The 27867-nt window shown below is 50.4% G+C and overlaps 1 protein-coding gene across 3 annotated transcripts in view; it reads left to right on the top strand.

The window, feature by feature from the left end:
- NEIL3 (nei like DNA glycosylase 3) overlaps positions 1 to 25741 on the top strand; it is a 41484-nt gene extending 15743 nt beyond the window's left edge. The window contains exons 2-12 of one of the 3 annotated variants that reach the window (XM_078601054.1): positions 14203 to 14447; positions 16073 to 16212; positions 17064 to 17195; positions 18037 to 18250; positions 19270 to 19344; positions 20044 to 20210; positions 20808 to 20992; positions 22055 to 22278; positions 23067 to 23224; positions 24832 to 25000; positions 25231 to 25741. In XM_078601054.1, coding sequence (XP_078457180.1) covers positions 14304 to 14447; positions 16073 to 16212; positions 17064 to 17195; positions 18037 to 18250; positions 19270 to 19344; positions 20044 to 20210; positions 20808 to 20992; positions 22055 to 22278; positions 23067 to 23224; positions 24832 to 25000; positions 25231 to 25413 — 1791 coding nt within the window. In that variant the 5' untranslated portion in view covers positions 14203 to 14303 and the 3' untranslated portion in view covers positions 25414 to 25741. Of the gene's footprint in view, positions 1 to 12447; positions 14448 to 16072; positions 16213 to 17063; positions 17196 to 18036; positions 18251 to 19269; positions 19345 to 20043; positions 20211 to 20807; positions 20993 to 22054; positions 22279 to 23066; positions 23225 to 24831; positions 25001 to 25230 lie in introns of those variants that run through there. The other 2 variants (XM_078601052.1, XM_078601051.1) reach the window with 2 other exon arrangements.
- The last annotated feature ends 2126 nt before the right edge of the window (positions 25742 to 27867 follow it).

Genomic DNA, 27867 nt, shown 5'->3' with positions numbered 1-27867 from the left:
CGCTCCCCACACTGAGGCAGTCGTCCCGATCTGAGTCGATTTCCTCGGCGTCTGTCTCTGCTGGAAGAGCTGCAGCGCCTGGGCTGGCGCATGGCCCAGCGGCATCCTCTCCCCCAGTGTCGTGGACGACTTGGGATGTCTCCTGCTCAGGCTCTTCGGGTGGATGGCCCCGGGGTGTCTCTTCCACTGGTTTTGGGTCAGCAGTGGGACGGGGACCTTCCTCGTCATTCCCATCCATTTCATCCTCGGCAAGTGTGCTTGATGACTCTCCACCGACTTCCTCCTCTTGGTCGAGGGCTGAGCCAATAGGATCTGTCATCGTTTCATGCATAGCTGGTGGGGAGTGAGTCTCTATCACCGCAGTAGACAGGTCAATTTCCGTGGCGATGTCGCCTTCATCGTCCACGCTCTCCTGCTGTGGAGACCCGTCCCCAGACACACGCTGCTTCTTCCTCTTGACGAGTTTCTTCCTCGCCACCCGCGCGTCACTCGGCGTGGCGTCTGGGATGGCGAAAACCATGTCGTCAGCGTCCGGCAGCTGTTCTGCTTCCTCCCCCGGTGTGGGAGGTTTCACCGCTTCTTCCGGTTCTAGGTCTGGGAGGGGTTCCTCCTCTGAATGAGACCCTTGCGATCCGGTTTCTTCTGTATTTTTCCTCTTGCGATTAGTCCCTTGAGGTGGCGATGTTGGGGCCACTACCTCAGGTGTAGGAGGCTGCGTGGCTGGCGGGTCCGGTGTGGGCTGTTGGGGGCCTTGTTGCAGTGGGGGCTCTTGCTGCTTTCCCCCCTTTGCTGTGCCTCCCTCCTCCCCACTCTTTCCTCCGACCCTTGGCGTCGTCGGTTTAGGGCAATCCCTTCGGAAGTGCCCCTCTTCTTTGCAAAGATTGCATTTGATGCAATCCTTGGCATAAAACAGTCTATGGGCAATGCCTGCATAGACAATCACAAACGATCCCTCCTCGTGTTGTCCGGGAGTCAGTAGGACTTGCACCTGCCTCCTGAAAGATAAGACGTGTTTCAGGGCGGGGTCTCTGCACCCCAGCGGCAGGGCACGTACTGGCGACACGACCGTGCCCAGCTTGGACACGTGCTCCAGCATGTCTCTGTCGGGGATGTAGGGCGGCACGTTGGAAACGACGATTCGTGCCGCCACCGAAACGATGGGTTCCAGTTGGACGTACACTCCCCGCACGGTTATCCCCTTTTCGACGGCCGCATCGGCCACCTTCTTCGTTGTCAGGAAGAAGACGGCTTTCCCGCTGAGCTTTGCGGCGTGGGCGATGGTGCCTGGCGGGACAATGGCGGCCAGGGCAACGACGTACTCCTCGATCGTGACGGAGCTCGATGCGTAGCAGCGGATGCCGTTCTCGCGCGGCGGAAATGTTCGCTGCGCGCTTGGGGGGGTTGGCCTTGGAGCAGAGGCCCGAGTGGGGGGCCTCGTGGCTCCGGGCAGATTGGCAGCTGCGGCCTGTGCGTAGGTGGCCATTTAGTTCCTCCTACCCTCAAACGCTGCCTGACTGTGGTGTAGCGCTTCTATATAGAGCTCCCTTCGAGAGTGTAAACTGAGGATCAAGAAGTAATCCTCGTTGAAGAAAATAAAGAAAGTTAGAAAAAGGAATAAATTAAGTTATTTAATAAATTATATGTATTTTTTATTTATTGAATAAATTAACCTATAGAGAAAAAAAGAATGTACAAATAAATAATAAATGGAGATCGAATTATAAATTTACGTCATAAATAAATAAATATTCTGCACCAGCGTGTAAGGAGCCCAATAGTTAATCATTAACCATTAGGCTGCTTAATCCGCAAAGTCAACAATAGTGTTCAAATTATTGTGTGGCTCTAACTCTGTGCTTTAACAGCAAATGCTCACACAAGAAACAAGTTATAACAAATCTTAAATAGTTTGAGAATCGCAAACTGAGATTAACAACATAAGCAGAAGAAATACCGGAACAATAAGCAAAGTATAAAAAGCCTGTTAAAGTATGAAAACGATGTTTGAATAAACTATGGGTTTGACCACCGCGCCTTAGAAACAACAGCGTGTTTCAGAAGGCTGTGCCTCACCCCGAGTTATTAAGCTTCAGAAAGTAAAGAAAAATAGAAAACCACACAAATATGACTACCTGTGTGTGCAAGAGGCAGAATACTTACTTTTACTGAGTAAAATCTGTAAAGTAATAAAGCAGTTAGAAGCGGGTTTTTAAGAAATATGATAAGAAATCAGGAGCTCAAACGAAGCGCGACCTCTCTCTCTACCACTCTCTCTCCACTCTCTCTCCCCTCTCTCCTCACAGTCGCTCCACTCTCACCCCTCACTCCTCGCAGTCGTTACCTTCTCCATTCTCTCCTCTCCACTCACAGTCGTTACCCTCTCTCCTCTCTCTCCTCTCCACTCAGTCGTTACCCTCACAGTCGTTACCCTCTCAGTCGTTACCTTATCCATTCTCTCCACTCCACTCACAGTCGTTACCCTCTCTCTCTTTTTTAATCATTGTATTCTTAATTCAGCTTATTTCCCCGGGAAAGCTTCTCTGTCTCATGGGTCTCGTGACTCCAGTGGTCCCGAGCAGGGCCTGCACCCGCACTTGCAACTGTTGTGTTGGTTGAAGGACATCTGCTTTTTGCCTCCGTTGTGGAAAACGTTCAATTTGAAGACCTCAAGTGTGATGTTTGACTTGGCCGTGGGAAGGCACTCTCCTCTCTCTCTCCTTTCACCCCTCTCAGTCGCTCCACTCTCTCCCCTCTCACCCCTCTCAGTCGTTACCCTCTCCTCAGTCGCTCCCCACTCACAGTCGTTACCTTCTGCATTCTCTCTTCTCCACTCACAGTCGTTACCCTCTCTCCTCTCTCTCTTTTTTTAATCATTGTATTATTTATTCAGCTTATTTCCCCGGGAAAGCTTCTCTGTCTCATGGGTCTCGTGACTCCAGTGGTCCCGAGCAGGGCCTGCACCCGCACTTGCAACTGTTGTGTTGGGTGAAGGACATCTGCTCTTTGCCTCCGTTGTGGAAAACGTTCAATTTGAAGACCTCAAGCGTTATGTTTGACTTGGCCGTGGGAAGGCACTCTCCTCTCTCTCTCCTTTCACCCCTCTCAGTCGCTCCACTCTCTCCCCTCTCACCCCTCTCAGTCGTTACCCTCTCACACCTCTCAGTCGTTACCCTCTCACACCTCTCAGTCGCTCCACTCTCACCCCTCTCAGTCGTTACCCTCTCCTCAGTCGCTCCCCACTCACAGTCGTTACCTTCTGCATTCTCTCCTCTCCACTCACAGTCGTTACCCTCTCTCCTCTCTCTCTCACCCCTCACAGTCGCTCCACTCTCTCTCCCCTCTCTCCTCACAGTCGCTCCACTCTCACCCCTCACTCCTCGCAGTCGTTACCTTCTCCATTCTCTCCTCTCCACTCACAGTCGTTACCCTCTCTCCTCTCTCTATCCTCTCCACTCAGTCGTTACCCTCACAGTCGTTACCCTCTCAGTCGTTACCTTCTCCATTCTCTCCACTCCACTCACAGTCGTTACCCTCTCTCTCTTTTTTAATCATTGTATTCTTAATTCAGCTTATTTCCCCGGGAAAGCTTCTCTGTCTCATGGGTCTCGTGACTCCAGTGGTCCCGAGCAGGGCCTGCACCCGCACTTGCAACTGTTGTGTTGGTTGAAGGACATCTGCTTTTTGCCTCCGTTGTGGAAAACGTTCAATTTGAAGACCTCAAGTGTGATGTTTGACTTGGCCGTGGGAAGGCACTCTCCTCTCTCTCTCCTTTCACCCCTCTCAGTCGCTCCACTCTCACCCCTCTCAGTCGTTACCCTCTCCTCAGTCGCTCCCCACTCACAGTCGTTACCTTCTGCATTCTCTCCTCTCCACTCACAGTCGTTACCCTCTCTCCTCTCTCTCTTTTTTTAATCATTGTATTATTTATTCAGCTTATTTCCCCGGGAAAGCTTCTCTGTCTCATGGGTCTCGTGACTCCAGTGGTCCCGAGCAGGGCCTGCACCCACACTTGCAACTGTTGTGTTGGATGAATTGCATTTTCTCTTTGCCTCCGTTGTGGAAAACGTTCAATTTGAAGACCTCAAGCGTTATGTTTGACTTGGCCGTGGGAAGGCACTCTCCTCTCTCTCTCCTTTCACCCCTCTCAGTCGCTCCACTCTCTCCCCTCTCACCCCTCTCAGTCGTTACCCTCTCACACCTCTCAGTCGTTACCCTCTCACACCTCTCAGTCGCTCCACTCTCACCCCTCTCAGTCGTTACCCTCTCTCCCCTTTCTCTCCTCTCCACTCAGTCGTTACCCTCACAGTCGTTACCCTCTCAGTCGTTACCTTCTCCATTCTCTCCACTCCACTCACAGTCGTTACCCTCTCTCCTCTCTCTCTTTTTTTAATCATTGTATTATTTATTCAGCTTATTTCCCCGGGAAAGCTTCTCTGTCTCATGGGTCTCGTGACTCCAGTGGTCCCGAGCAGGGCCTGCACCCGCACTTGCAACTGTTGTGTTGGGTGAAGGACATCTGCTCTTTGCCTCCGTTGTGGAAAACGTTCAATTTGAAGACCTCAAGTGTGATGTTGGACTTGGCCGTGGGAAGGCACTCTCCTCTCTCTCTCCTTTCACCCCTCTCAGTCGCTCCACTCTCTCCCCTCTCACCCCTCTCAGTCGTTACCCTCTCCTCAGTCGCTCCCCACTCACAGTCGCTACCTTCTCCATTCTCTCTTCTCCACTCACAGTCGTTGCCTTCTCCATTCTCTCCTCTCCACTCACAGTCGTTACCCTCTCTCCTCTCTCTCTCTCACCCCTCACAGTCGCTCCACTCTCTCTCCCCTCTCTCCTCACAGTCGCTCCACTCTCACCCCTCACTCTTCGCAGTTGTTACCTTCTCCATTCTCTCCTCTCCACTCACAGTCGTTACCCTCTCTCCTCTCTCTCTCTCCTCTCTCTCTCTTTTTAATCATTGTATTATTAATTCAGCTTATTTCCCCGGGAAAGCTTCTCTGTCTCATGGGTCTCGTGACTCCAGTGTTCCCGAGCAGGGCCTGCACCCACACTTGCAACTGTTGTGTTGGATGAACGACATCTGCTCTTTGCCTCCGTTGTGGAAAACGTTCAATTTGAAGACCTCAAGCGTTATGTTTGACTTGGCCGTGGGAAGGCACTCTCCTCTCTCTCTCCTTTCACCCCTCTCAGTCGCTCCACTCTCTCCCCTCTCACCCCTCTCAGTCGTTACCCTCTCACACCTCTCAGTCGTTACCCTCTCACACCTCTCAGTCGCTCCACTCTCACCCCTCTCAGTCGTTACCCTCTCCTCAGTCGCTCCCCACTCACAGTCGTTACCTTCTGCATTCTCTCCTCTCCACTCACAGTCGTTACCCTCTCTCCTCTCTCTCTCACCCCTCACAGTCGCTCCACTCTCTCTCCCCTCTCTCCTCACAGTCGCTCCACTCTCACCCCTCACTCCTCGCAGTCGTTACCTTCTCCATTCTCTCCTCTCCACTCACAGTCGTTACCCTCTCTCCTCTCTCTCTCCTCTCCACTCAGTCGTTACCCTCACAGTCGTTACCCTCTCAGTCGTTACCTTCTCCATTCTCTCCACTCCACTCACAGTCGTTACCCTCTCTCTCTTTTTTAATCATTGTATTCTTAATTCAGCTTATTTTCCCGGGAAAGCTTCTCTGTCTCATGGGTCTCGTGACTCCAGTGGTCCCGAGCAGGGCCTGCACCCGCACTTGCAACTGTTGTGTTGGTTGAAGGACATCTGCTTTTTGCCTCCGTTGTGGAAAACGTTCAATTTGAAGACCTCAAGTGTGATGTTTGACTTGGCCGTGGGAAGGCACTCTCCTCTCTCTCCTTTCACCCCTCTCAGTCGCTCCACTCTCTCCCCTCTCACCCCTCTCAGTCGTTACCCTCTCCTCAGTCGCTCCCCACTCACAGTCGTTACCTTCTGCATTCTCTCCTCTCCACTCACAGTCGTTACCCTCTCTCCTCTCTCTCTTTTTTTAATCATTGTATTATTTATTCAGCTTATTTCCCCGGGAAAGCTTCTCTGTCTCATGGGTCTCGTGACTCCAGTGGTCCCGAGCAGGGCCTGCACCCACACTTGCAACTGTTGTGTTGGATGAACGACATTTGCTCTTTGCCTCCGTTGTGGAAAACGTTCAATTTGAAGACCTCAAGCGTTATGTTTGACTTGGCCGTGGGAAGGCACTCTCCTCTCTCTCTCCTTTCACCCCTCTCAGTCGCTCCACTCTCTCCCCTCTCACCCCTCTCAGTCGTTACCCTCTCACACCTCTCAGTCGTTACCCTCTCACACCTCTCAGTCGCTCCACTCTCACCCCTCTCAGTCGTTACCCTCTCCTCAGTCGCTCCCCACTCACAGTCGTTACCTTCTGCATTCTCTCCTCTCCACTCACAGTCGTTACCCTCTCTCCTCTCTCTCTCACCCCTCACAGTCGCTCCACTCTCTCTCCCCTCTCTCCTCACAGTCGCTCCACTCTCACCCCTCACTCCTCGCAGTCGTTACCTTCTCCATTCTCTCCTCTCCACTCACAGTCGTTACCCTCTCTCCTCTCTCTCTCCTCTCCACTCAGTCGTTACCCTCACAGTCGTTACCCTCTCAGTCGTTACCTTCTCCATTCTCTCCACTCCACTCACAGTCGTTACCCTCTCTCTCTTTTTTAATCATTGTATTCTTAATTCAGCTTATTTCCCCGGGAAAGCTTCTCTGTCTCATGGGTCTCGTGACTCCAGTGGTCCCGAGCAGGGCCTGCACCCGCACTTGCAACTGTTGTGTTGGTTGAAGGACATCTGCTTTTTGCCTCCGTTGTGGAAAACGTTCAATTTGAAGACCTCAAGTGTGATGTTTGACTTGGCCGTGGGAAGGCACTCTCCTCTCTCTCTCCTTTCACCCCTCTCAGTCGCTCCACTCTCTCCCCTCTCACCCCTCTCAGTCGTTACCCTCTCCTCAGTCGCTCCCCACTCACAGTCGTTACCTTCTGCATTCTCTCCTCTCCACTCAAAGTCGTTACCCTCTCTCCTCTCTCTCTTTTTTTAATCATTGTATTAATTATTCAGCTTATTTCCCCGGGAAAGCTTCTCTGTCTCATGGGTCTCGTGACTCCAGTGGTCCCGAGCAGGGCCTGCACCCGCACTTGCAACTGTTGTGTTGGGTGAAGGACATCTGCTCTTTGCCTCCGTTGTGGAAAACGTTCAATGTGAAGACCTCAAGCGTTATGTTTGACTTGGCCGTGGGAAGGCACTCTCCTCTCTCTCTCCTTTCACCCCTCTCAGTCGCTCCACTCTCTCCCCTCTCACCCCTCTCAGTCGTTACCCTCTCACACCTCTCAGTCGTTACCCTCTCACACCTCTCAGTCGCTCCACTCTCACCCCTCTCAGTCGTTACCCTCTCCTCAGTCGCTCCCCACTCACAGTCGTTACCTTCTGCATTCTCTCCTCTCCACTCACAGTCGTTACCCTCTCTCCTCTCTCTCTCACCCCTCACAGTCGCTCCACTCTCTCTCCCCTCTCTCCTCACAGTCGCTCCACTCTCACCCCTCACTCCTCGCAGTCGTTACCTTCTCCATTCTCTCCTCTCCACTCACAGTCGTTACCCTCTCTCCTCTCTCTCTCCTCTCCACTCAGTCGTTACCCTCACAGTCGTTACCCTCTCAGTCGTTACCTTCTCCATTCTCTCCACTCCACTCACAGTCGTTACCCTCTCTCTCTTTTTTAATCATTGTATTCTTAATTCAGCTTATTTCCCCGGGAAAGCTTCTCTGTCTCATGGGTCTCGTGACTCCAGTGGTCCCGAGCAGGGCCTGCACCCGCACTTGCAACTGTTGTGTTGGTTGAAGGACATCTGCTTTTTGCCTCCGTTGTGGAAAACGTTCAATTTGAAGACCTCAAGTGTGATGTTTGACTTGGCCGTGGGAAGGCACTCTCCTCTCTCTCTCCTTTCACCCCTCTCAGTCGCTCCACTCTCTCCCCTCTCACCCCTCTCAGTCGTTACCCTCTCCTCAGTCGCTCCCCACTCACAGTCGTTACCTTCTGCATTCTCTCCTCTCCACTCAAAGTCGTTACCCTCTCTCCTCTCTCTCTTTTTTTAATCATTGTATTAATTATTCAGCTTATTTCCCCGGGAAAGCTTCTCTGTCTCATGGGTCTCGTGACTCCAGTGGTCCCGAGCAGGGCCTGCACCCGCACTTGCAACTGTTGTGTTGGGTGAAGGACATCTGCTCTTTGCCTCCGTTGTGGAAAACGTTCAATTTGAAGACCTCAAGCGTGATGTTGGACTTGGCCGTGGGAAGGCACTCTCCTCTCTCTCTCCTTTCACCCCTCTCAGTCGCTCCACTCTCTCCCCTCTCACCCCTCTCAGTCGTTACCCTCTCACACCTCTCAGTCGTTACCCTCTCACACCTCTCAGTCGCTCCACTCTCACCCCTCTCAGTCGTTACCCTCTCCTCAGTCGCTCCCCACTCACAGTCGTTACCTTCTGCATTCTCTCCTCTCCACTCACAGTCGTTACCCTCTCTCCTCTCTCTCTCACCCCTCACAGTCGCTCCACTCTCTCTCCCCTATCTCCTCACAGTCGCTCCACTCTCACCCCTCACTCCTCGCAGTCGTTACCTTCTCCATTCTCTCCTCTCCACTCACAGTCGTTACCCTCTCTCCTCTCTCTCTCCTCTCCACTCAGTCGTTACCCTCACAGTCGTTACCCTCTCAGTCGTTACCTTCTCCATTCTCTCCACTCCACTCACAGTCGTTACCCTCTCTCCTCTCTCTCTTTTTTTAATCATTGTATTATTTATTCAGCTTATTTCCCCGGGAAAGCTTCTCTGTCTCATGGGTCTCGTGACTCCAGTGGTCCCGAGCAGGGCCTGCACCCGCACTTGCAACTGTTGTGTTGGGTGAAGGACATCTGCTCTTTGCCTCCGTTGTGGAAAACGTTCAATTTGAAGACCTCAAGTGTGATGTTGGACTTGGCCGTGGGAAGGCACTCTCCTCTCTCTCTCCTTTCACCCCTCTCAGTCGCTCCACTCTCTCCCCTCTCACCCCTCTCAGTCGTTACCCTCTCCTCAGTCGCTCCCCACTCACAGTCGCTACCTTCTCCATTCTCTCTTCTCCACTCACAGTCGTTGCCTTCTCCATTCTCTCCTCTCCACTCACAGTCGTTACCCTCTCTCCTCTCTCTCTTTTTTTAATCATTGTATTATTTATTCAGCTTATTTCCCTGGGAAAGCTTCTCTGTCTCATGGGTCTCGTGACTCCAGTGGTCCCGAGCAGGGCCTGCACCCACACTTGCAACTGTTGTGTTGGATGAACGACATTTGCTCTTTGCCTCCGTTGTGGAAAACGTTCAATGTGAAGACCTCAAGCGTTATGTTTGACTTGGCCGTGGGAAGGCACTCTCCTCTCTCTCTCCTTTCACCCCTCTCAGTCGCTCCACTCTCTCCCCTCTCACCCCTCTCAGTCGTTACCCTCTCACACCTCTCAGTCGTTACACTCTCACACCTCTCAGTCGCTCCACTCTCACCCCTCTCAGTCGTTACCCTCTCCTCAGTCGCTCCCCACTCACAGTCGTTACCTTCTGCATTCTCTCCTCTCCACTCACAGTCGTTACCCTCTCTCCTCTCTCTCTCACCCCTCACAGTCGCTCCACTCTCTCTCCCCTCTCTCCTCACAGTCGCTCCACTCTCACCCCTCACTCCTCGCAGTCGTTACCTTCTCCATTCTCTCCTCTCCACTCACAGTCGTTACCCTCTCTCCTCTCTCTCTCCTCTCCACTCAGTCGTTACCCTCACAGTCGTTACCCTCTCAGTCGTTACCTTCTCCATTCTCTCCACTCCACTCACAGTCGTTACCCTCTCTCTCTTTTTTAATCATTGTATTCTTAATTCAGCTTATTTCCCCGGGAAAGCTTCTCTGTCTCATGGGTCTCGTGACTCCAGTGGTCCCGAGCAGGGCCTGCACCCGCACTTGCAACTGTTGTGTTGGTTGAAGGACATCTGCTTTTTGCCTCCGTTGTGGAAAACGTTCAATTTGAAGACCTCAAGTGTGATGTTGGACTTGGCCGTGGGAAGGCACTCTCCTCTCTCTCTCCTTTCACCCCTCTCAGTCGCTCCACTCTCTCCCCTCTCACCCCTCTCAGTCGTTACCCTCTCCTCAGTCGCTCCCCACTCACAGTCGCTACCTTCTCCATTCTCTCTTCTCCACTCACAGTCGTTGCCTTCTCCATTCTCTCCTCTCCACTCACAGTCGTTACCCTCTCTCCTCTCTCTCTCTCACCCCTCACAGTCGCTCCACTCTCTCTCCCCTCTCTCCTCACAGTCGCTCCACTCTCACCCCTCACTCCTCGCAGTCGTTACCTTCTCCATTCTCTCCTCTCCAGTCACAGTCGTTACCCTCTCTCCTCTCTCTCTCTCCTCTCTCTCTCTTTTTAATCATTGTATTCTTAATTCAGCTTATTTCCCCGGGAAAGCTTCTCTGTCTCATGGGTCTCGTGACTCCAGTGGTCCCGAGCAGGGCCTGCACCCGCACTTGCAACTGTTGTGTTGGTTGAAGGACATCTGCTTTTTGCCTCCGTTGTGGAAAACGTTCAATTTGAAGACCTCAAGTGTGATGTTTGACTTGGCCGTGGGAAGGCACTCTCCTCTCTCTCTCCTTTCACCCCTCTCTTTTTTTTTACTTTTTTTTTTACGATCAGTGGAAACAAGAAGATGCTCGGTGTATTCGGCACTTTGTTTCGGTCATCATTTCGTAAATTTTTTTTTTTTTTAAACTGGGCTTTATGTAGCCCTCGCTCGCTCTTTCGCTCACTCTCTCGCTCGCTCTCTCGCTCTCTCTCTCACTCGCTCTCTCTCTCGCTCGTTCTGTCGCTCATTCTCTCGCTCACTCTCTCGTTATGTACGGCGCCCCCCTCGCAGTCCGACGGCCTCCGACGGGTAGCTCATAACAGCATGCAGAGCTCCCCGTCATCTGCCACGGAGCACACGGCCTCCTCCATCGCCCACTGCTCCATGAAGGCCGGCACGGCGTGGGTCAACCGTGCATGGCGGAACTCCAGCCACACCCTGGCTCCGACCAGAGCGCGGAAGATGCCCAGGCTGCTGGCCGGACGTTTCCCCTCCAGGGCCACTTTCCTCGCCCTGTAAATGGCGAGCTTGGCGTAGCCGACGAGCACGTTGACCAGCCCCTGAAGATGTTGGGATCCGTCGCCCTTTCGGTATCCAAAGATGAGGACCGTCGGGGAGAAGTGGAGGCTGAACTTTAGTAGGATGTTTCTCAGGACCTTGAACAGCGAGTCCAGGCTCTTGCACTCCACGTATTGGTGCGCCACCGTCTCCACTTTACCGCAGAACCGGCACTCCGGGGGCGTGTCGGTGAAGCGCGCCAGGGAGGCGTTGGTGGTGACGGTGCCGTGGGCGATGCTCCAGCTGAGGTCGCCGATGCGGTTGTACGTCGGGCTGGAGTAGAGTTGCCTCCAGCGAGGCCTCTCCGGAGAGATGCAGGGCAGGGCTTTCCTCCAGGCATGGTCCTTGTGGCTCCTCAGGGTGTCCTGTTGGTGAAACCGGACCATGTAGGAGTAGAGCACCTTCCTCTTGACATTTGCGAAGGCCACCTCTGGTAGGTCTTCCAGCCGGCACAGGTTGTGATCCGCCTTCGCTTGTCGGCATTGGCGCTGCAGCGGCACGACGGAGAGCTCCGGTGGAGGGGGACCGAGAGGGGCCTCGTCGTCCCCAACGCCGATGGGGGGCGTTCTCCCCGCTGCCGCTGAGAAGGCTTCCTTGGCTTCGGCCAGGATCCGGGCAGCCACCCGGAGCGATTGCAGCCCTGTCTTTGTGGCCATGTCTGCTGGTCCGAGCCTCATGACTCCAGCGGTCCCGAGCAGGGCCTGCACCCGCACTTGCAACTGTCGTGTTGGGTGAAGTACATCTGCTCTTTGCCTCCGTTGTGGAAAACGTTCAATTTGAAGACCTCGAGTGTGACGTGGGACTTGGCCGTGGGAAGGCACTCTCCTCTCTCTCCTCTCACCCCTCTCAGTCGCTCTCCACTCTCACCGCTCTCCACTCTCAGTCGCTCTCCACTCTCAGTCGTTACCTTCTCCACTCTCACCGCTCTCCACTCGCAGTCGTTACCTTCTCCATTCTCTCCTTTCCACTCACAGTCGTTACCTTCTCTCTTCTCTCTCTAACCCCTCTATCCTCACAGTCGTTACCTTCTCCATTCTCTCCTCTCCACTCGCAGTCGTTACCTTCTCCATTCTCTCTCTCACCCCTCACAGTCGCTCCACTCTCTCCCCTCTCACCCCTCTATCCTCACAGTCGTTACCTTCTCCATTCTCTCCTCTCCACTCACAGTCGTTACCCTCTCTCTCTCTTTTTATAATTGTATTATTTATTCAGCTTATTTCCCCGGGAAAGCTTCTCTGTCTCATGGGTCTCGTGACTCCAGTGGTCCCGAGCAGGGCCTGCACCCACACTTGCAACTGTCGTGTTGGTTGAAGGACATCTGCTCTTTGCCTCCGTTGTGGAAAACGTTCAATTTGAAGACCTCAAGTGTGACGTGGGAAGGCACTCTCCTCTCTCTCTCCTCTCACCCCTCTCAGTCGCTCCACTCTCTCCCCTCTCAGTCGTTACCCTCTCACCCCTCTCAGTCGTTACCCTCTCCTCAGTCGCTCCCCTCACCTCTCACAGTCGTTACCCTCCCTCCCCTCTCTCTCCTCTCCATTCACAGTCGTTACCCTCTCAGTCGTTACCTTCTCCTCAGTCGCTCCCCTCACCTCTCACAGTCGTTACCCTCCCTCCCCTCTCTCTCCTCTCCACTCACAGTCGTTACCCTCTCAGTCGTTACCCTCTCAGTCGTTACCTTCTCAGTCGCTCCCCTCACCCCTCACAGTCGCTACACTTTCTGCCCTCACCCCTCAGTCGTTTCCCTCGCAGTTTCTCCCCTCTCCACTCTCTCCTCTAGCCTCACAGTCGTTACCTTCTCCCCTCGCAGTCGCCCATTTGCCTCCCCGTGTGCCATCCTTTTTTTTCCGCTCTCTTTTTTACGATCAGTGGAAACAAGAAGATGCTCGGTGTATTCGGCACTTTGCTTTGCTTCGTTCATCATTTCGTTGTTTTTTTTTAACTTAGCTTTATGTAAAAGTAAAACCCCCCACCTCTCGCTCACTCTCTCGCTCACCCGTGTGCCCTCCTCTTCCTCGTCGTCCTCGCTACTCTCACTCGAGCCCCCTCTGGCAGCCCACCCCTAGTCCATGGGCCTCTGTCGATAGAACAGCAGCAGCAGCAGCCACGTGGACCCAACCCCAGCGCCACCGCTCCTCCTCGTTCCTCCCCCAACTCGCTGCTCAGCAGCTTATTCCGCTGCGGTTGTTGATGTTTGCTAGCGAGAGGTGTTGCCGCTCCAGCTGTCGTCTCTGTGCTCGGCCCTTGCAAACCGCAGCTGCTTGCTGATGCTGCTGCTGATGTTGCTGATGCTGCTGCTACTTCTGCAAATGTTCCCGGCCACTGAATGATCGCTGAAGCCGCCTGCGTTTAGCAACTTTCCCGCTCGCTGCTGCTGCTGCTGCTGAGACGCAGTTGCCTGCTGCCGTGAGCTGTGTGGGGTAGCCGCTGCCAGCATCAATCCCGTGGCCTCGTCAGGGTTGTTGGCTGTCAATGTCGTGTGGGCTCCTTGCTGCTGCTGCTGCTGCTACTGCCAGGACACAGGGTGAGGTGGAGTCTGTAGTGGTTCAGGAGCGTGAGCCGTCTTCTCCCTAACCACTGCTAGGGATGTTGGCGAATCTTGCCGTTATAGCGCTCATTTATTGAACTCGTTTTCACTTAGAACTGCTTCGTGCGTTTAGTTTGGTCATTTCCCCCCACCCCGCACCTCCGTTGTGCACGGTTGGCTACGTACGGTGCGAAAGAAGTTCAACATAAATCGTGCTTTTGCGCATAATGCAATCACACTGCAGTGTTGATAGTAGCTGCTGCTGCTGCTAGTGGGATGCTGTAGCTCACAGAGGGTGGCTGCTCCTGACAGTATTCCTTATAGAATCTTATAGACTGCAGAATAAGGTGGTGGTAGCTACTGCTAAGAGATAGTGCTCCTGCTAAGAGATAGTGCTCCTGCTAAGAGATTGTGCTCCTGCTAAGAGATAGTGCTCCTGCTAAAAGATCCTCTGCTACTACCAGAACGTGATCATTGTGTGGATGGTGGTAGCTGCTACGGCTAGTGGTCACCCCTGCTCGTGCCACTAGCGCTCTTCAACAGCCCTGTGCAAGATTAGCGGTGGCTGCTGCTGCTGCTGTTGTTGAATCGCCATGGTGGAGGGTCCTGGGTGCACGCTGAACGGAGAGAGGATCAGGGTCAGGGTTCGCGTCTCCCAGACGGTGCTGAGCACGAGGACAGCGGCATCTGGAGTTGCAGTCCAGCACCACCAGCACCACCAGCAGCAGCAGCAACGCGTGAGTTCCTACAACTCATCCAGGGCCGACGAGAACAAACACTTTGACCACGTGATAATTGTTTTTTTACCCTTTTATTTGTCAACAAGACTGACACCTTTTTGACCACAATACCTGCGATCGGAATGCAAACAAAAAACATAACTCTGATAATGTATGCACTGTCCTTGAAATTGATTGGTCCACACCCGAGACAGCTTTTCTTAGAGCCTCGTCTCACATGGTGTTGGACCAGATGACGCCAAGAGGCGCACAACTCAAGGACAATGAACCATCAGAGTATGAGAGCTCGGGATAAGCATTTACACTATTGGAACCTCATTTGTCAGTAACAAAATATGATAATTGTTTTTTTACCCTTTTATCTGTCAACAAGACTGACACCTTTTTTACAAGGAGTCATGTTTGCATTGACCACAATACTTGCGGTCGGAATGCAAACAAAAAACACAACTCTGATAATGTTTGCACTGTTCTTGAAATTGATTGGTCCACACCCGAGACAGCTTTCCTTAGAGCCTAGTCTCACATGGTGTTGGACCAGATGACGCCAAAAGGCGCACTTTGACCATGTGTTTTGTTTGTATGTATGATTAACAAAAACATGTTTAACCAAGGTATCTTCTTGAATAAATATATTTGTATAGTAAGGATAGGCAAAGAATATATACTAAGAGGTAGAGTCGTGTCAATGTCAATCGTTTTTTTCATAAGGTGAGCGAAATTAACACCGGAGATTAACTTTTCGAGATTTCTTTAAATTGCAAAATTTACATTTTCAAATGGTGTTTTTCACACAATCAAGCGAGTGCCTTGGGCCTACAAGAACCTTAATCCGGCCACTGAACTCATCCTCATGCATTGCAGTGTTTTCGATTCACAGCCCGGCACAACGCATCCAGTTCACACCTCTCGATAATGCACTGCGGCTACTGCAGTCACGTGCCACCATCCGATTTACTTGGCCACACAACGTAGGCCAAGCCTAGACTGTCTGGTATAACCAGGCAGTCAAGCAAACGAGTATTCACCAGGCTGAAACCTGCTTAGCTTTCTCCAATACCTCTTAACCTCCTCAATGACGTGGCGTGGTTGGTATGGGCACCTAGTGGAAGTAAACTAAAAAAAAAATATTTTTAATTTTACCAGGTAAGAGCCACTGAGATATATTGCTCTTTTCAGAAGCGACCTGGCCACAAATGATCACGCAAACGAAGTGGTTTATCATCATGTGGAAATTCATTGCAGGCAAATACTCCAAAACTCATGTTGATTCTAAATGTGGAGGGACAAACCGGAGGACCCAGGGAGAGAGACGTGCAAACTCCAAATATACAGACGTCAGGGTCGGGATCGAACCCACTACCTCCTGCATATCAGGCGAGGGAGTTAACATTTCACCACCGTGGCGAGATGAAAACCCGTGAAATGAGGGCCTCCTATCCAGTTCTGCCCCCCGGCCTGCTCAGCTCTTCGTAGTCCGACACCTGGACTCCGGTGCAGTTGCACCACCTGTACACACTATAGCTGCATTACTGCACCTTTACACTGAACAGTGACGTTCGTTCGCACTCGAAAGCCAAACACGAACTCTGCTCCCAATTCTCCCCGTGTCTCTTTCTCAGCCGTGCAAGGAGGCCGCGCAGGGCGCAGCGGGAGGGTGGTGCCCAGCCGGGCAGCTCTCAAGCCTCACGGGGCAACAGTACACGGGCGTGGAGACCCTGGGCAAGGAGCTGTTCCTCTACTTCAAAGAGAGCGCACTACGGTAGGCACTGCCAGGGCTGCAGCGATAGTGGTGGGGGGCAGGTGGGGCAGTTTGCCCATGGCCTCGGGACTGAGGAGACCTCAGAAAGGGCCAAGGGGGGGGGGGGGGGCCCTCGTTTGGAATTTTGCACTGAGCCTCCAAAAATCTTCCTGCCACCCAGGGGACCGACTACACCTTGGGCCTAGTCGGGAGTGGCAGGTGGGTTGAGGTCGTTTCCTGGAGAGAGAAAAAAAAGATAACCTATAAAAGCTCACGGTCCAAAAATTTGTGTTTTTTGAGAGGAGACATTACATAAATAGATTGTGTGAATTATTAAATAAATTGCGTGGGGAGATGGTACAATGAAACGTGCATTATTTGATGTATTCTTTGTCAATGTTTCATGTTTCTGATCCATTATGTCATAGCAGTTAGTATACATGAATTGAAATGTGCTCTCAATTTGAATAATTTTAATACCAAACTGCCTTTCATAATTTCGCTTGGAATACACATTGTGGTGTTTCTCGGTAGTGTACCTCCAGTAATGTTCTTTACATAATCTATGCACATGCTTGATTTTTGCCAACTCACTGTACAGTATTACTATAAAGCCTCTGCTGTAAGTACCAGTGCAGTAGCAGAACAGCAATAACAGCCACCGTAAGTGCCGGTGACGTCACCACGGCGCTTGTGCCAGGCAAGGTGCACTTTGATGCTACGTCAAGTGTGGAAGGTTCGCTGGCAGGAGGTTACAGGACAGACCAAGGTTGTTGAGTTGACTGAGATGATTGACAGATGAACTAGCTGTGCTTACGATTAGATCTCACACACACTGCAGTGTTCGTTCAACTTGGCGCTCTCCCACACAGGGTGCACTTCGGCATGAATGGTTCCATGAGAATCAACCCTGGAGCCGACGGCCAGACTCAGCGTCCACCCGCCCTGGAAGTCGTCCTCAGCAGCGACCGCATCGTCTTCTACGACTCCACCTTTGATGTCAGGTGCTGACGCAGACCTCGTCCTACGGGGGACTGACGAAAGGGCTGCCCTGCATGTGCTGACGCTGCTAAAGACGGTGGGCAGTAGAGGGCGCGTTCACTTCTGAGCGACGAGTCAAGGATGGCTGCTGGAGCGGAGGGTGCATGGAGGCGGGCAGAGGGAGATTTATCGGGGAGAGATAGGAGAGTGCGTGAAGGGGAGTAGAGTGAGATGAGATCAGAGAGGTAGAAGAGTACGTGGAGGGGAGTAGAGTGAGATGAGAGGGGAGAGGCAAAGAGAGTGCGTGAAGGGGAGTAGTGAGATGAGAGGGGAGAGGTAGGAGAGTGCGTGAAGGGGAGTAGAGTGAGATGAGAGGGGAGAGGTCGGAGAGTACGTGGAGGGGAGTAGAGTGAGATGAGAGGGGAGAGGTAGGAGAGTGCGTGGAGGGGAGTAGAGTGAGATGAGAGGGGAGAGGTAGGAGATTGCGTGGAGGGGAGTAGAGTGAGATGAGAGGGGAGAGGTAGGAGAGTGCGTGGAGGGGAGTATAGTGAGATGAGAAGGAAGAGGTGGAAGAGTGAGTGGAGCGGAATAGAGTGAGATGAGAGGTAGGCGGTACAAGTTCATGGAGAATCTTGAAGGCGTTGGGTGCGATCTTAAAATTGATCTGGGATCGGAGTATTGGGGTGACGTGATCTTGGTTACGGATGCGGGTGAGAAGTCTGGCAGTGGCATTTTTAATTGTCTGGAATTTGGAAAAAAAACAGGGATTTGTAGAGGCCCCAGAGGCACTCGTGAACAGGCACTTTCCCCGCAGCAGCCCAGTCTGTAGAACCCTGGGACCGTTGCCTTTGCGCGAAACCGTAGGTCCGCCGAAGCGTGTCGCGAGCGCGTACGGGCGCGGGGAGACCTGGACGTGTGCTCGTCACGGTTCGACGTGGAGAGGGCCTGCACGGAACTGGGGGCCCACGCGGGCCGCATGCTGTGCGACGTGCTGCTCGATCAGGCGCTGCTGCCCGGCGTCGGCAACATCATCAAGAACGAGGGGCTCCTGGACAGCGGTCTCCACCCAGCCATTACGGTGTGAACAGGCGGCGCACAGAAGCCTTTGGCGTCGCCGCCGCTTCTTGTTGGGCATTTCTCAACAGTTTTTTTTTTAAGGCGCACATGCCACAGTGGTGGCATTTAAGAGCACCGGAGAAAGCTAAGCAGGTTTTGAGGCTAGTTGGTAGGTCAACGTGAGGTTATCTGGTAACACCAGGTGGTGTATCCTTGAGGCTATGGTGGCGGCGGCGGAGGCCACGAGATGGCAGCTCAATAATTTAATTATTGAATCCATGAGTGGGTTGGCATGAAGGGGGCAGTATTTCTCACCGAATACTTTCTGGGTCACTGACAGACTCGATTAGGTGGTAGAGGAGCCATAGCGAGTTGTATACTGGACGTGATGTGCCGGGTGCAGAGATATTTTCTGGGACACTGACGCCGCCAGACCCCGGAAACAATGAAGCCCTGGACTCCACTTTTTGAACTTCCACGAATTCGAGATTGGTGGCATAATGTGAGAACATTTTGAATATTTAGCATATTGCCGCCATAGAATGTGCGAAATGATGCCTGCTTCTTTAATGTCTCCTATTCTTAAACCTTAGTCCATCTTGCCTGGAAATTGTTCCTGGAGAAAAACTAAAGACTCCTATACTGTGAATGCCTGGAGTCTAATCAAAACACACTTACACTTAGTCGAGAATGATGGTGCTTTGCCATTTATTCTGGCAACTCATGAGTGGAATTGCCTTTGTGCAAACACATACTGTTGGTGTTTTTAAACAGTAAGCTTACTTTTATTTTATTTGGTTTTTATAGTCTTAAAACAAAGTTCAGTCTATAGCTAATCCACTCCTGTGTGAACGCCTGCCCATGCCATATTGGTCATGCAAATTTGTTTGACCATACTTCACCACACTGGTCAGTCATGCAGGTTTGGAGAAACTAGGTGTCCAGAACGGATTTAGATATCACTCGTCACTGATGTCAACCGTGGCTTCACTTGACCATTAATACTCTCTTTGTTGCTTTTGTGATGTTCTTGTTTTTCAGGTGAGCCAACTGAGCTTGGAGCAGATCAAACACCTCGTGAAAATGACCAGGGATTTCTCTCTGCTTTTCTATCAGGTGGGGTCCTGGTGGCAAGCAACAAACAAATCACCGATTCACCAAAGCCAGCACTCACTCATCATACCGACTGCACACCTATGGATAGCTTATATCAGGGGGTCGACAACCTGTGGCTCCGAAGCCGCATGCGGCTCTTTAAGTGACTGCTTTGTAACCGTTATTTACTAAGGAACGCCACCGTCTCGGATTCACCCACAGTGCATTGCAGCTCTGAAATATTCAGTGTTTTTTATACCGAATACGAAAAAAAATTATCTTGTTATTTTGGTTGCCGACCCCTGGTTTTTTGTACGTAACAACGATAATAACAACACGTGAATAATTTTGAGCCCTTCATCAAGCCGCTGTTGCATGAAAGGGTTTCCCACCCGATAAGTCATTGGGGTAGTATAACCATACTTTACCAAGCTGGTCAGGGCGGACCATGTTAATTTAATTAGCGAGCCATGTCAAGTGAATGCCATAAGCCCTGCGAAGCGAAGTTCGCAGGCTGTTAGAAGTGAACTCCACAGGCCACGTGAATGAAGTCATTGGCAGTATAAAATTAAGTCGAGGGTCGTACGAAATGAATTCGTGAGCAGTACAAAATTAAGCTACGGGCCGTAATAAACACAGTTTGCGGGGCATACGTAATGAAGTCGTGGGCCGGTGAAGATTCCCCACTGCCGATATTGACGATTCGCTTCTGTTACCCAGTGCCGGAAGACGGGCGCGGCGCTGCAGAAGCACTGCAGGGTGTACAAACGCAGCGCGTGTGGGCAGTGCCGGACCCGCGTGGTCGTGTGCCGGCTCGGGGAGAATGGGCGCATGACGTACTTCTGCCCACGCTGCCAGCACGAGGATCCACGGCACGTCGACCCCAGGTAGCGAGGGTCCCCAGTTTCAAACCCCAGCGAGGTGTCGTCACCGTCACTTCGATAACACTGGTCAACAAAGAAAAAAAACTTTTTTTTCTGGCCTGGACTTTTGCAGCTGTTTTAGACTAATTTCAGGGTGCTGATTCCAAATCTGATCTCAGATTTGCTCTATCACATCTCATTTTTATGCTATCGGCATACCCCATTTTCATTGATTTTACCAGAAATAACTCTGTCACTTATGATTGCAAGTTGTTGCGAGTCAGTGACTGCTTTTGTGTTAAAATATGGTGCTGTATTTTTAGGATAGTGTGTTTATAATATTATTTTATGTAGATATCCACATTTATTTAATATTTTTCTTCTGCAGTTTTTATTGAAAATGCAATATTTGATATCCTCAAAAACCTGATGTGATAGAGAAAAACTGATGCCAGATTTGGAATCAGCACCCCAAAATTACTTTAAAACCGTTGGAATACATTATGCCAGAAAAAGTGTGACGAGTGTAATTAACGAGTTGTCAAACGCACGCTGGTTTCGGTATGCGACGGTCTAGTTGAAGAACTCTGCTGTAAACTCCCGATGTTTCCCCCTAAACAGCAAACTGCAGCACAGAAACAACAGCCTTCTGGCCTGGGTGCAAGGAGGCAGGCCGGACACCACCGAGGTCGGCAGGCAGGACGTTGCGTCGCGAGCTGAGGAGGAGTGGGCCTGCGCCGCCTGCACGCTCATCAACCGCGGCTGCGACACGGCTTGCGACGCCTGCCTCACCCAGCGACCTCCCCGTGCGTCGTCACTCCACCGTGGCCCTTTGCTCACGAACACTTTGTGGTTTTTAAATCCTTTATATTAAGTTCGCTCGCTTGCTTGCTTGCTTGCGCGCTTACGACCGTGCAAATCTTTCGGTTTTTTATTTAAATCCTTTATATTAAGTTCGCTTGCTTGCTTGCTTGCGCGCTTACGACCGTGCAAATCTTTCGGTCGTTTTTTAACCCACTTCCCGTGATCCAATCGAGCTGACATTTTCCACACAGACTCGTTGTGCATGACAATTAATTTTCGTGAAAAAAAATGTGCTAAATTTTACAATTTTTAGGAATTTTTTTTTTATATTTAATTACTAATTGCTTAATGCTGCCAGGCAATCATCTGACCCATAGGTGGCAGCCATCTCAAGCCAGAGGACGAGAGGACTCTAGCCGCCACGCATATAAAGGATTTATAGTGAAAACTTTGTTTTTACGGGTGAATTTTTTAGTTTTCAGCCTCTTGTGCCGAATCTTTGAACGTCAAGTTTGAACGTTTGTTGCAGCTTTCCAACGAAGGTTAAAAGCGAACTATCGTCGGCTCTGTGTGTCCATCTGTCTATAACAAGCGGATACGATAACGCGCGCAACAATTATCCAAAGTTGCGTTGCTATTAGGGACATGGCCCAGAGGAAAACTGTCCAAATTGATCGAAGAATTAACCAATACTTGGGAGACCAAAACTAGAGCTAAAAGGACCACTTGCAGTTCTGCAAACCTGATAAGTCTAATGCAAGTATGTGGCATGCTTTGGTAAGAAAGATCCCTGACAGCCACATGCGTTGGCTCCCGTATTGCTAAGTAAATACTTCGAAGAACATACGCACGTTGTAAACCGATCGATGATTCATGATTTATTCTCACTTATTTTACACCTGGAGCTCGTGGGAAGTCGACCGTAGTTTACCTATGGCCATATTCACAGGCGATGTTCACCACCTTGTGCTCGTTTGAGCAGAAAAGCACGCAGACATTTTTTTTGGGTTGGTTGCTTTTGAGTTCTCATTTAACGATGAGAACGTATTACTGTTCCTGTGCAGCGGAGCCTCAGGCAGACTGCACGGAGCACTGCTCCACGCTGCATGACGACCGTCTCATGCTGTACCCGTGCAACGCCTTCCCACGGCCGTGTGTGGTGACCAAAGTCAACCGACGCACGGCGTTTGGCACGGCCACGCTCATCATCACCTCTCCTGGGTTGCCCCCTGGCCCTCCCGCGCGGGATGCCCCGTTTGGGGCAGGGGGCTCGTCGGACTCGGGCCAGGTAAAGAGTTCTGCGGGGCAATCGAAGCTTCCCATCACCTCCAGAAGGTAGACTCAAAACTAAACCAAGTGCGTAAAATTTCATGCAAAAATTCGTGGATTATTTAGCGCTTTCCAGCGTGTTTGTCTTCGTAAGTATTAAACTGAACTATTTTATAGAAACGAAACTTTTTATTTTACCAGGGAAGGCCCACTGAGCTGTATAGCTATTTTTTCAGAATGGGCCCCACATGATAGCTGAACGAAGTGGCTTATCACGTGCAAATGTATAGCAGCCAAGTTCTCTGAACGCACGTTGATTCTAAATGTGGAGGAGGGAAAAAAACTGAGGACCCGGAGAACATTGAAACTCCAAATATACAGCAGGCGTCGGGGTCGGGATTGAGCCCACGAGCTCCTCCATACCAGGCACGGCAGTTAACATCTCGCCACTGTGAGCAGGATGGAAGTTGGAAGGCAGCTGTCAGGTTAAAATTCGTCTATTTAAAAAAAAAATCCTTTTAGCTCTGGTTTGTGCCTCTTGAATTTGATTAATATGCTCGGTTTTCAATCTGGTAGGTCCATAATAGCAACACAACTTAATATTAAAGTGCTGTTCATATTGGTTATCATTCAAGAGTTGTTTGTACCACCCACCCTTACAGATGGAGTCATAGAGTCATCGCTTCCGACCATAGTTGACGATCGTTAAACAATTCTCCATTCACCGCTAAAGAGCGTTCAGTGAAACGAATTACATACATCATATCAACAGAGCCCGAACCCAGGAGTGATTTGTTCTGTGCACAGGCGGTGAGCTGGAATGAAGGTGCAAATTCCAGAAGCCCTCTGAAAACAGCCCCACGCACACCCGGACCGGTTGCTCCATTCCATGCCTCCCAAGCATTTAAGAGATTCAAGCCCGACTTTATGGACAGGACACCCAAGAATCGCGGCCAAAATTCCGGGTACGTTAAGCCTGTGAAATCGACCGCATTTAAACACATGATCCTGCACCTACATCCGGAACCCGCAGCATGAAAATGGGTTTCGTTCCAAACCAGTGGCGGCTCCTGCAAAATCTCTCAGGGGGGGCAAATGTCTGGATGATTGATAAGGTCCACCCATGCAATGGATAAATTAACAGCTTAAGCATGTAAAGGCAACTTCACTTCTTTAATATTAATGAAAAATAAAGTGACTCTTACAATACATCTTGTTTGTTTCTATACTCACTATTATTACAATCCACTCAGTTTCTTTTATTAAAGATTCCACTAGGTGGCGACAAATAATTTTGTTGACTGAAACGTGCTTACGTATGATGACGTAAGCACGTTAGTGCGAGCCCTCCCGAAAGCCATAGAGAATGCATTGCAGCGCCCGCCCTTCGAAAAAAACATCTTTGAATGTAAGTCTATGGGACCACACGGGGCGATTCTCAGCCGGAGTGAAATCGCCCAAAAAGAGGCGGTACTCCACAGAACGTGACATGATGCTGATTGGACTATATCCAGAGGCACAGTAACGGCTAGCATAGCTCTGTGGTTGAATGAGATTGTTAATGTGATTGAAAAAGTCCCTTTCACACATTTGTGGTGCGTCGCCCAATCGCCCTAATGAAGAAACCGCCCCTGTTCCAAACCATGATCACACGAGGAGAAACGGCTCGCGCCATATTTGTCCGCGCAGCTAGGATCTTAGCCGCACTAATCGGGTAATGCAGAGGGGAATGTTTTTGACGTTGGCAACACCGCCGTTTCTAATTTTAGAGTGCTCGGTCAGTCAGGTCACCGACTCTTGATAATTACAGAAGTAACTGAAATGTGTGTTAGTGTGTGATTACCAGCGAAGGGCATTTGAAAGTTGCATTCAACTTTCAGGAAGGATTACATTTCCCCAACCAGAGTTAGCACAGATTTTTTTAAACTATATAACTACAGAGGTTTCATGCCGTTGTGCTGTACATCACAACCGTGAATTCGGTTGCTGAAAAAGCTGCCAGGTCATTGAGCAAAAAGTCAGATGTCGTCACCAATCAACACACAATGCGATCCAAATCATATTGAAGAACTGATGTGTATATATATATGAGTGGAGGGTTAAAGTATAGGTACTCTCACCTCTTACAAAGTAAAACTATCTTATTTTACCAGGTAAGGCCCACTGAGCTATATCGCTTTTTCAGAAGCGATCTGGCCACGAATTATAGCTCAATGAAGTGGCTTATCATGTGGAAATTTCTAGCAGCCAAATACTCTAAACGCTGTTTCTAAATGTGGAGGGAAAAGCCGGAGGACCCGGAGAAAAATCCACACGACCACGGAGAGAACATACTAACTCCATATATACAACAGGCGTCAGGGTCAGGATTGAACCCACTACCTCCTGTTTACCAGGCGAGGTAGTTAACATCTTGCCACCATGGCTCCAGCATTGAATAGGCCAAAATACCCCGTAGCTCCTTACAGTGGAGGGCGCTTCCGGCACCTGGGGCGTGAGCAAGCTATTTGAGGGTTGTACCTTTCGCCTTTCGAGAGCATCAATTCTAAGCCACCGTGCGTTTTCCTGGCAGTGAAATCCCCGATGCGAGCGGGGCAGCGGCGTGCGATGGCACCGTGGCACGCTGCAGGGGCCACGACCGCCCATGCGCGCTGCGCGTCGTGCAGAAAGCCGGGCCCAACAGGGGCCGGCACTTCCACGCCTGCGCCCTCCCGCAGAAGCAGCAGTGCCAGCACTTTGAGGTGAGCCACTTCTGGTCCTGAGCTGCGGGAGATCTCGCGCTCCGCCGCTGACAGCCCCACCTCGCCGTCGTCTTTAATGGGGGTTGCTGGTGGTGTGATCTGTGTGTGTGTGGTTATGTGTCTGTAGGGCCACTCACCCCCTCGTGTGCCATTCTGGGCTTCAATGGTGCTAACAGCACTTGCCCCAAATGTACATTAACACTATATGGGTGATCTTTGTCTTTGTGCAGTGGGCCGACCTGCACTTCCCAGAGTGCGATCACGGCCTGCGCTGCGTCATGCGCACCGTCCTCAAGCTGGGCCCCAACAACGGACGCAACTTCTACGCCTGCGCGCAGGGGCGCGACCGCCAATGCGCATTCTTCCAGTGGGCGGACGGGGCACCTGGCGTACACACCTTGCCCGGCTGCTGAAAGGGTTTGTCTCCGAGCAGTCCAGAATTTAATCTTAATTTAGGAGCTTTCGTGACTGCAGGAATTATTCTTTGGTTCTTTTCGGTTAAGTCACGTCTAAAAATAAAATAATAAATTAAAATAACATATTACGACGTTTCGATTGCAACACAAGCAATCATCATCAGGTATAAAAGAAATAGCAACAAAAATCTAACTAGAAAACTATAGACAGACATACAAGCAGACAGACATCACAACGGCACACAGAGAGAGGACAAATCGGCACAAAGAGAGGGGGTCGTTTCTGTGACGGTCCCTTAAATATAGAGAGGGGGGGCGGGGACGGAGAGAGGGAGGGGGCAGAGAGAATTAGCATATCAATGAGTGTACGGCAACGTACTGCTGTTGCAAGTAAGATGACAATGTGGAACGGGCACGCAAAATTGAAAACGGGCACGCAAAATTGAAAATTAGGAGACAGGCACACGAAAATTAAATAACCTAGCAAAATATCGAAATGTGATGTAATACAACACAGAGAGTCGGTTAACACACAATTATGTCTGTCTGCTTGTATGTCTGTCTATAGTTTTCTAGTTAGATTTTTGTTGCTATTTCTTTTATACCTGATGATGATTGCTTGTGTTGCAATCGAAACGTCGTAATATGTTATTTTAATTTATTATTTTATTTTTAGACGTGACTTAACCGAAAAAAAACAAAGAATAATTCCTGCAGTCACGAAAGCTCCTAAATTAAGATTGAACCACTTCTACGGGGAAGTTTTAAGCTTATCCTTTTTCTTTCTGGCTATTTGTTCTCTCTGCCTGTGTCCTCTCTTTGGAATTTTCACACTTAAAATTCTAACTTAGCAAATTTTGAAACACGTAATCAACCAGGCTATGCGTTAATTGTGTGTTAACCGACTCTCTGTGTTGTATTACATCACATTTCGATATTTTGCTAGGTTATTTAATTTTCGTGTGCCTGTCTCCTAATTTTCAATTTTGCGTGCCCCTTCCACATTGTCATCTTACTTGCAACAGCAGTACGTTGCCGTACACTCATTGATATGCTAATTCTCTCTGCCCCCTCCCTCTCTCCGTCCCCGCCCCCCCTCTCTATATTTAAGGGACCGTCACAGAAACGACCCCCTCTCTTTGTGCCGATTTGTCCTCTCTCTGTGTGCCGTTGTGATGTCTGTCTGCTTGTATGTCTGTCTATAGTTTTCTAGTTAGATTTTTGTTGCTATTTCTTTTATACCTGATGATGATTGCTTGTGTTGCAATCGAAACGTCGTAATATGTTATTTTAATTTATTATTTTATTTTTAGACGTGACTTAACCGAAAAGAACCAAAGAACAGTCCAGAATTACCTGGCATAGGGCACCACGGTGGCGAGATGCTCACAACCTCAGAAGGTCGTGGTTTCGATCTCAACCCCGACGCCTGTAGATTTGGAGTTTGCATGTTCTCTCTGTGGTTGCGTCGATTTTTCTCCGGGACTTCCAGTTTTTCCCTGCCACATGTAGTAACATGCGTTTAGAGTATTCGGCTACTATAAATGTCCACATAAGCCCCTTCGTCGAGATATAATGTGGTCAGGTCGTTTCTGAAAAAGAGCTATATTTCGCTCAGTGGGCCTTACCTAGACAAACATTTTTTTATATATACATGCACAGTCGTGTTATCAATTCACTGCCGGACGGGGGCTTCCCTGTGCCGTGGAGCTCGTGAGGGTTACCGTGTTATACGGAGTACAGGGCGTACTTTGTTTTCCATCCTGTATTTTACATGTTTGGGTGTGTGCCTTTTAATCCAGTGTGCTTGTCCAGAATTGTCTAGACACCAGGCACACATGTGGGATGCGTCTTACTCTCCGAAGCGTATTATAATCTTGAGTACAGTATTTGACCACGCTTCACCACTCTGGTCAGTGCGGGTTTACGACGGTGGATAGTGTAGACGGTGCGTAGCACGGCAAGTCGTCGTTTAACGCGGTAGATGCATTCCCGAAAAGTTCTGCGTTAAGTGAAAATATCCTCATAAATAATGCAACGATAAAAGTTTGCCCAGATACGATGTATGTACGCAGTCAGATGCCATTATTACGGCGCACGTTCAGTGTTGTGCGAAACGTGTTCGCGAATGAATGGCGTAAGAGCGAAAATGCGTTGCGTTCACTCGTTTAGTGAGGATTTACCTGCGGTATAGTACAATGGATTTGACTGCACTGCCCCCTGCTGACAGTACAAAATGTAAGGACTGAAAAGACCAGTTGGGATGATGGATACACGAGTGCAGCTCGGTTACAAATGGACTCCCAGTTTTTATGAAAATCCACCGCATCTCGGGTAACACCGCCACCCTCCTTCCCAACTAACAGATCCCCTGATGAATGGTACATTCCTAATGACGCAGTCACCTTGAAGCCCTGGGGAGTGTCAAGCACCGCGATGCAAGGCTAATTT

Source organism: Lampetra planeri, chromosome 15 (genome assembly GCF_965212315.1).
Source record: "Lampetra planeri chromosome 15, kcLamPlan1.2.h2, whole genome shotgun sequence".
Lineage (NCBI taxonomy): Eukaryota > Metazoa > Chordata > Hyperoartia > Petromyzontiformes > Petromyzontidae > Lampetra > Lampetra planeri.
Note: the sequence above shows the minus strand (reverse complement) of the source record. Positions and strands in the feature narration are given on the sequence as shown.